The sequence below is a fragment of the Micropterus dolomieu genome, linkage group LG01, assembly GCF_021292245.1.
Source record: "Micropterus dolomieu isolate WLL.071019.BEF.003 ecotype Adirondacks linkage group LG01, ASM2129224v1, whole genome shotgun sequence".
NCBI lineage: Eukaryota > Metazoa > Chordata > Actinopteri > Centrarchiformes > Centrarchidae > Micropterus > Micropterus dolomieu.
Window position 1 is genome coordinate 7,401,363 of NC_060150.1, and position 9,155 is coordinate 7,410,517.

The 9,155-nt window shown below is 41.0% G+C and overlaps 1 protein-coding gene across 1 annotated transcript in view; it reads left to right on the forward strand.

Annotated features, from left to right (window-relative positions):
• The window catches only part of zranb3 (zinc finger, RAN-binding domain containing 3), a 208,979-nt gene extending 200,427 nt beyond the window's left edge, over window positions 1–8,552 (forward strand). Inside the window, exons 17-20 of the mRNA XM_046055509.1 lie at window positions 1,110–1,403; window positions 2,820–3,012; window positions 7,006–7,137; window positions 7,845–8,552. Of these exons, the coding sequence (XP_045911465.1) occupies window positions 1,110–1,403; window positions 2,820–3,012; window positions 7,006–7,137; window positions 7,845–7,943 (718 nt within the window). The 3' untranslated portion in view covers window positions 7,944–8,552. The remainder of the gene's footprint in view (window positions 1–1,109; window positions 1,404–2,819; window positions 3,013–7,005; window positions 7,138–7,844) is intronic.
• Window positions 8,553–9,155: the final 603 nt, after the last annotated feature.

Here is a 9,155-nt window from a genome sequence, read left to right on the forward strand (position 1 = left end):
AGCCATATGTCCATCAACTCTGCATCTTCAACACACAAAGTAACAGAAATTTATTTTGTTATTTGATGAATATATATTGAATTGTGTTTTCTGTGCTGCTGATGCTGAAAGAACTGAGCTCTACATTGAATGAGGCTGTTGGCAAACATATTGATGTCTGTCACATTGGTCAAGGTAACTCCTCTTTGATGTTTAGAAAAAAATCAGCAGTAGCCATGCTGCCAGAATCAAAAACATATAAAAGAAAAGATTGCATACATAGATGGTATAAATTGAAAAATTGTCTAAATACTGCACTTTGTTATTTCTTGTCAATACAGTTGAGTATTTATGTTCACATTTCATCATATTTAGTCATGTTCCCTATCTAAGCATTACATTGCTTAACATACTTTATGCTAAAGTGTTAGCATGTGCACTGGACAGAGCTATCATCCCCAAATAGAGATCTATTTATTTGAAACACGCCTCTATTACAAACGAGTTTTTATGTCTAAGTTTCACAAATATATTTTATCATAATTTACTATGATGTAGTATTTTACCCCATCCCCCCTAATGAACTGTATTAGTGCTTGGTACTGGCTGTGTGCTGTGCAGGCTACGCCCCCAGCTTTTATCTGAGATTTGCGATTATTTGAATACTGGTTATTATTTGAGAATATAGAGGGGTACTTCTGCGACCTAGTCCATAAAGTTGTTGGAGATTTAAAAAAGAATGGTCAAAATTGAAGATGCAGAGCCTAAGATATCCTGACTTTTAGTACATAGTACGAGTCGAGCTTCAAAACACAGAAACACAGTGTCCTACATTTCCCATCATGAAACTCAATAATGTCTCATATTAGAACCTCCTTACCTGTTAAATGCCTTCATCTTTTAAACTCCATGCCTCCAGTCTAAGGCCAAACTCAAGATAACCCTCTTGACATGATCTGGGTTATTTTCTCCGTTCTCTCCTGATCCACAGAAGCCATTGTGCAACTGTTCACACAGGCTGTGTAGTACTCCTCGTGACAAGTAAACAGAACCTCATTTTATATAATTGTATTTAATAGATACTTCAAACCCTTTCAGTGCTTCAACTTTAACTGACACTTCAATTGCTTGAAGTGCTTCAACTTAAACTGCAACTCCCGTATAACATCTCTCATGCAAACAGATCTTGTCCTTTACGATATCACTGACCCAGGTGATTTGATATTGGGTAATGTAACCAGCATTCTCTACCTGTGTCTCTGCAGGCAGGACAAGGAGTCCTGTAAGACAGTGGAGGATCAGCCATCATCAGAGTCCGGCTACCTGCAGGCGGTGGACAGCGAGGGTGTCCCCCTGTGTCTGTCCTGCCAGAAGGCCTGCTCTACCACCGGGGGGGCCTGGGACACTCGATTCTGCAGCCACAGGTATGGTGACACTAAACCCATACACTTTACTGGCGACAGGAGCTTCTGCAGCTTCAGATACACATGAATTTTCACAGTCAGGATGTGGAAAATATACTATTGTAGAGAGATGCACATAAAGTTATAAAAAGTATGGAGCAGACAAATAGCAGATGCATGTAAATCTGAGCATTCACTGCTTGGAGCACCAGATGGGTGGGGTTTACTGCAATGGGACAATCCAGGCAGTCTTGCTAAGATGTCAAAGAAAAGCATATTAAATTAACTTTCAAATAGTTTGTGTCTGCGTTTGCTTGAACTTCCAAGTACTGATTGTCTTTTGTGCCAAATCCCACCCATCTGGCACCTAAAAATTCAATTATAGGCAGAGCTTCAAGATTTTTGTACAAAACAAACTTCATGTGAATGTTGACTTCACCTTGTTGCTTTACTGTTTTCTGATGACTAAAATAGATTCATAAATTAGACTGCGACTCTTATAGTTATAATAGTCCTTTTCCTAATCTTTTTTATTTCAAAATCACTACTTTTTAACACCAGTATGAATAATGCTTTTAATGGAAAATGGAAAATAACGCTGCTGTTTCGGTCTTCGCAATGTCTTGATGTCCCTGAGCGAGACGCTGCTTCCTTTCTCACATGGCCACACTAGATAACGGTCAACTACATTCTTTTAACTGAAAAAAAAGTGTTGCGTCTGTAGTCTCACTACACATTTAAAGCGGAAATTCAATTTCCTGAAGTGGTTTTCAGGGGCCAATTCAGGTCATTCAGTCAAGGTAAGATACTTCACTTTTCTGTACCTGGATCTTATCAAACTTTATCACAGTCTTATTTTCCACAAATGATCTCTGTGCTCCTTTCAGCAGAATCATTACTACAGAAGTAAATAAAAAAATAACAACTTTCTTCTATTTATGAAAATAAAGAATTTCAGCTGTTAGTGTTGTAAATGTAAAGGAGTATACATTCCAGTGTTGGAGGTCAGAAGTCCAAGAATGGGCCAAAGGATGAGTATGGATTTCTTCACCAACACTTCACATGAACGAAACTAGACAGCTGTTGGAGTCTTAAAGAGTTCAATGCAACAGTTTCTTTCACAAGACATCATTCGGAGCTGGCTCCCCAAGTCTGACATGCCCAGACCTGCTTGGGCATGTCTCCCCAGACACTAGATCCTGAGAATTCAAGAGTTTTTTTTTAACATACACATTGTTGTGTTGTAAAAGTGTGTTACTAACTTTCAACTGAGGTTGGTTATGTATGACAACAAAATTTCATGTATTATATGTGGATATAATTGATATATTGAGTACATGGATTAACCTTAGATATGTTTGTAGTTCATTCAGAGTAAATTTAATGAAAATATACTACACCACAAATCCAGATTTATTCCTGTTTCCCCACCCATAGGTGCCAGGATGAGTTCCAGTTGCGATCCAGTCAGACATATATGCGCTCGCGGGTGCTGGAGGCAGAGCAGGGCATCTGTCAGCACTGCGGCCTCCATGCACACGACTTATTCCTGAAGGTCCGTGACGCCCCGCCCTCCCAGCGCAAGGACATGCTGGAGAACACTTGGCTCACCCAGCTGTCACTCAAACAGGTCAGACACCACAGCAGAGGACGCCAGTTTTTATAACAGATAATTCACTTGAAGAAGCAAGGTGCAGCAAAAGAAATGTATTTAAAATCTGTAACTTTAGCTGAGTTGGCTGGTGTGCCTCATCTATATCTTTATTTTTTCCTCACAAAGTCAACAAAGCAGGAAATAAACTTTGTCTGCATTAATCTACCATTGGCTGCTAATTAACAGTCAGACAATATGTGGCCAAATAATCTTTAAAACCAATAGCAGAATAAACATTTACCATACCGTATCTGTGTGGGTGTACTTACAGCAGTGCTTTGAGCTAAATGCTAATACAAATAAGTCCTTAGTTTGCAGGTATTTAGTCATAAAACTAAATATATAACAATCTTAAATTCTGACCTGATGATGGAGCTAGAGGAAGGATTAAGGATCACCAAAGTTATTACACTTTGTCCAGAAAGGGACATGAACGTCTGCACCAACTTTTATGGCAATCTGTCGAATAGTTGTCGGGAAATTTCACTCAACTCCACAAGGGTGAACCTCAAGGTGGCGCTAGAGCAAAAGTAAGGGGGATTAAAAAAGGATTCATCTTCTGGGAAACATGAATAGCAATAGTTGTTGAGATATTTCAGTCTGGACCAAAGTGGTGGCCCCACCAACCGACATTGTCATCCACAAAGCAATTCTACTAGCATGGCTAAAAATACTGCTGTTTAGCAGGTTTAATGTTTATCATGTTCACTATCACTTAGCTCTAAACACAAAGTACAGCTGAGGCTGATGGCACTTGATTTGCGTGTTTTTAGGGGCTCAGGTGAAATAAGATTGCATGAGTAAAACTAAGTAAAACCTTTTTTCAGTCCCAACAAAAAAATATCTTGATAAATGCTAATTTGTTTGTGATTCAAATTAATTAAATCAAACATTTATTGAACATTTGTTATATTGTTATTAAGGAAAATTATATTGTGATAATTATTGTTGTTGTTTTATTGCCCAGCCCGACATACAGTAAGAACAGTCTCCTGTGAGCTAAATAACTTGAGAGGGAGAGCCATTTTCTGTCTGTGTGTGTGTAAGTGCAAAAATAAAAGCATCCTGTACATCCCACCCACCTACACACACATGTACACGCACACACACACTGCCTTATTTTACTATCTTCGTGGGTACCCGTCATTGACATAATGCATTCCATAGCGCCTTACCTTAACCATCACAACTAATAGCCCTAACCTTGACCCAAATCTAACCCTAAAAACAAGTTTTAACCCTCAAACAGCACTTTAAAACTTAAAACTTAAAGCTTTCAGACACCACAAGTATAATGGGCTCCCAGGTTCTGGACCCCATGAATATAGTGAAACAAGCTCAAACACACACACACACACACACAGGTTGATCTGCACTCCAGGGGGCCAGCGCCCAGTAAATGGATTGCTGGGCCCATTGATTTTTTTTCCCAGTGCCAGGCCTCGACCAGTAAGCCTGTTTGATTTGGTTGGCTGTTATCCTGCAAAGCCAGCCCCCCCCTTGTGTACACACACACACCCCCATCCCAGTGCCGCCGGCAGCAGCATCAGCACCGATCGATGCACCAAGCTTTAGAGGAAACAAACTCAGCCACATGATAAGACGGCGCAGCGGTGGAGGAGCCTCAAGATTATAGGCTGATTTTTTGGTTCATACAGGGAGTTCTGGTGTGTGTGAGTGGGTGAGTGGGTGTGATTCATGGTGTGCGTACATGTGTATATGGGTCTTTATGTGCACCTTAGGGTCTCTTTTTGTGTGTGCGAGTACGTGTATAACAGATTTTTGGTGTGTTGGTATTGTGGTGTATGCGTGGATTTTCTGTGCCTGTGAGCAGAATTTTCCTGTGTCTAAGTGTGTAGTAGTGGAGTCTGGTGTAGCGAGGTGCACGGTTTTTTGGCACAAAAGCAGGTTCAATTGACTGGAGAGTGTCAGCGTGTGCGTACGAGTGTGCGCGAGAGATGTGAACTCTGCCCCTGTGAGCAGGCCTTTTCTTTAAATCTGTTGGGATCAATTCCACCTTGCTGTCTTAATGTCGTCAGAGTAGCTCTCACAGGAGGAAAATGGATCTTTTGACTGAACTTTTCCCATCGGGCTTCTCTTTCTCTGTTTCTAATTCTCTCAATTATCTTTTACTCTTCTACCTGCCTCCTCTGTATACTCTCTTTTAGTGTGGATTCCTTTCTTTCTTTTCTATTTCTGTCCTTCCCTTTTTTTGTCTTACTATGTATTTTCAGAATAAAATAAAACAGTTTTGTTCAGATGTTTACCACCAAGCAACACATTGGTTCAGTTGCCAGGTCATTGTGTTCCCAGCTCCTCTCTGCTCCGCTGGAGCTTAGCAATCTGTTCCTGAAAAGATACAAAGGCACAATCTAAGTCCTAGGAAGGTCCAACAAGTAGGTCGTTAGCACTATATAAAATACCAGTCTCTGTTTTGTCTCAAAGCTTTAAAATCCAGCTCATCACTTCCTTTTGTCTCAGTCTCCTCCTGTGTTGTTGGTATAGATTTAATAAGTGAATTAGAAAGGAAAGCTAGTTGAGAGTTTAGATTTGATACGCCCTATATTCATATATTTAGGTCAGAAACAGGTCAGTTGAGACTAAAATATTCACAATTTTAATTTAGCTTGATAGCATGCTAACATTTGCGTTGAAACGTTGTTTTTCTTTTTACAAGCCAGGTCTTCAGCAGTGTCGACCAGCACTGAGTCTCCCTCCTTGTTGTTAGAGAGTTTGTGAGAAGACTGGTGTGCGCAGACACAGAGGGAAGGGCGGGGCTGCGTGGTGAGGGAGAGAGAGGAGCAAATGCTGGCAGGACTTTGCAGAAACATAATAAATATCTCAACATCAAACTATATCGGTATAAACAGTATTGTCTAATTTTATATCTCTTTTGAAATTATATCGGTGTACCTCATTATACATATAATGTATGTAATACAGTAGCTAGGCTAGGAGACTATCCAGAATATTGTCATCTGGCAATCATCACTGTCCTGTGAAAACCGTGTATCTCCAAGTGGTCCTATATAGGTTAAGAAAATTCCTATTTCTCAAGCTTATTTATAAACCCATTTAATATTTGAAGAATTCATTGTCACAAAGCTGAAAACTATTTTTCTCATTAAAAGTTCACATTTTGGAGATACTTGATTTTCATAGATAAGCGATGGTGTGGTGTTTACATATATTATTCCATGAACTTAAAAACACCAGTTATTATGAAACTATTAACAGCTTGAAGACATCACTATGACATTTGGAGTATGTAGCATGTTATTCCCTGTAGTTTATTTAACCTAATTTCTCCGTCTTTGTTGGGCATGTACTCACAGGTTTCCCTACAGCTGCCCATTATGTAGGCTAAAAACATTTTGGTTTTTATGGCTGTACCTGAGCCATCTAATGGTGATGGATAATAGAAAGTCAAAGTTCTCTCTTTGATTTGGTGTAATTATTATTTTCATCAACCGGTCTCTCACAATCATACAAGGTTGACATCTGACTCTCGGCATTTTAAGCCTTTATCGCAGGCCTTTGTCTCTACTCTTCTTTCATTATTTCCTGTTGTAGATTTTTGCCATTTATATGCTGTCATGTGTAGTCATGTCATAAGTCCTTGAGACTTATTTGTTTTTATCTCCTTTTATTGTGAAGCACATTGCAGAAGTGCCCCTGCAGTGCAGAGATTTGTTTAATACGAAGGATTGTGTGTGTGTGTGTGTGTGTGTGTGTGTGTGTGTGTGTGTGTGTGTGTGTGTGTGTGCTGTAAAATAACAATTTAGGTCACTTTAGTACTCAGAGAAAGACATCACATCAGTTCAAAAAATGTACTTCAGCATAGATGGATGGTTTGGGACGGCAACGCAATCACAGCTTGTTTTTGGCAATTTCGAGCGGTATGAGAAAACATCCAAGGGTAGTCAGTGTACTGAGACGCTCACTATTTCATTCTGTGTGTGCTTCTAGCTGAATGAGATGATCCGCGCTCCGGTCGAAGGGGATTTCTGGCAGGTCGACCACATCCGGCCGGTCTACAGCGGAGGAGGACAGTGCTCTCTGGACAACCTGCAGACGCTCTGCACCGTCTGCCACAAAGCCGTACGTGCACACGCCGCATCGCTGCACCCATAACAACCTCAACAGCAGCTTTTAGAGCCAAAAGGGCTTAAGGGGCAAAAGCAATTTGTCTAACATTTAAGGTGCCTGGTGGATGGACCTCTCCTTTATCCCTACATAAAAAGAAAGCCTCATCACTCATGTTGAGGATCACATGTGGTGGCAGTAATGTGATACTTGGTCAAACACATTGATCAAAAGTCACACCATCCCTCACAACGCTATATATTGCCTGTAATAACATCACATGGTGTGGTTGTATGACATATTGATGTATAGCAGTTGTTGCAAAAGGCTATATATCTGTCTTGGGAACATTTTCCTACTTGAGCTTCTTCAGTCAATATTTCATAATCACAGACAATTCACTTCTCAAAAACAGAACTGATTTGAGAGCAGAGGTTTCAAAATAAAACAGAGCGTTTATTGTATCCTAAAATCTGCTTTACTTTCACGCCAGAAAGCATTTTTGTCAGAGTGGGTGTCAGTTTGGAAGGAAACGCTTCAAATGTTGACGTACATGAACTGATGTGAGGACCTGCGGGTTCTGATAAGGGGATCCTCTCGCTGTTTATGCCACCGCTCAGACACTTTAATCTAGAGATGCTCAATATATTGATCTCACTTTTCTCTTCAGCGCAGGCTGCAGATTTAACTCTTACATCATGTTATTTTTTTTTCCTCCACAGAGGACGGCTCAACAAGCCAAACAACGGAGCCAGATGAGGAAGAGCGCTGCAGCCTCCAAGGTTGCGTCAGACATCAGCAGGTTCTTCTTCAGGAAATGAAAGGGAGGTTTAGTAAGGGTTGTATAGGTGTAAAATTTCCTGAATCAAATTGTTGAATCCTTGCTGGCGTGATTTCTAAAGATGCCTCGTGATTCTTCAAGGACAAAACTCGAATTCATGTATCAGAAATGCCATTGACCCTTTAAGATTAGGATAAAAGGCCGGATTCCCTTTGAATTTCTCAAAGAATGGTACTTTTCTTTTACCTCTCATTCCGATGATGCTAGTGATGTCCTGTTGGTCTCTACTGTAGCTGGTGGTGATTTACCTACAAAATAGTGACGACTGCATCAAATGCAAATTCAGCCAGCCCCCCTTTTGTCCCCGAAACGTCACACTTGCGGTAGTTTTGATTTATGACGGCCTCCTTTTCGCTCGAGGCTGAAATGGAGCAGGTTGTTTAGAGAGATGCTGCTATTTTAAGATTTTGCAAACTTGGTGAAAAGTAGCAGGTGAGAGATGAATTAGGGGCTTTGTGATTAAAACTACCCGGCAGAAAACCCAACCAAGTGTCCTCATTGGCGCCCTCAACAAGTGCCGCCTTGTAAACCTTACTTTCTGAAAGAAAGATCAACGCTCCCTTGTGAAATAAAAACCTATTTTCATCTAGTTTCATGTTGTCTTCTTCTGTTCCTCTGGCGCTTTGACCACCGTTCAGACTGTAAATACACCAAGACGTTGGTTGTTCTGACAAGCCGGCAAATCGTTTCATCGCCTCAAGTCAGGAACATTATTCTCCATGTCCATGCATCTACCTCCTCTTCAGCTGTGCTTGATGATCTGAACAGGGCTTAAGTCAGTCAGGAGGGCTATGTTTAGAGAGACGGAGAGCAGAGTTACTATGGAAACAAGGCTTCAGGTTCAGCGATGTCGGGGATATTGAATCTCTTCTTGTGAGAGTTATACAATGAGCCAGACAGACATCAGAAACTCCAATCAATATCAGCAGGCTCCTGTGAAAATGAGGCCGTCACATTCCTCCGCAGCAGAATTTAACTTCCCCTCTCGGTGCTGAGGCTCCGCACATGTCGCCATGTCACGATTTGTCTGTCTGTCAGCCGTGTCAAACTCCGAACTCAGCAAATTCTGCCGTCACTGGAAAGTTTTAAATTTTTCTGGCAGCCCCAACTTCTCCCAGCCTATCAGAGCGCCCGGTTGAAGCCACAGCGTCGAACTTTCTCGGCGCCCATGTGGGTGCGAGCGTGGGTGTGT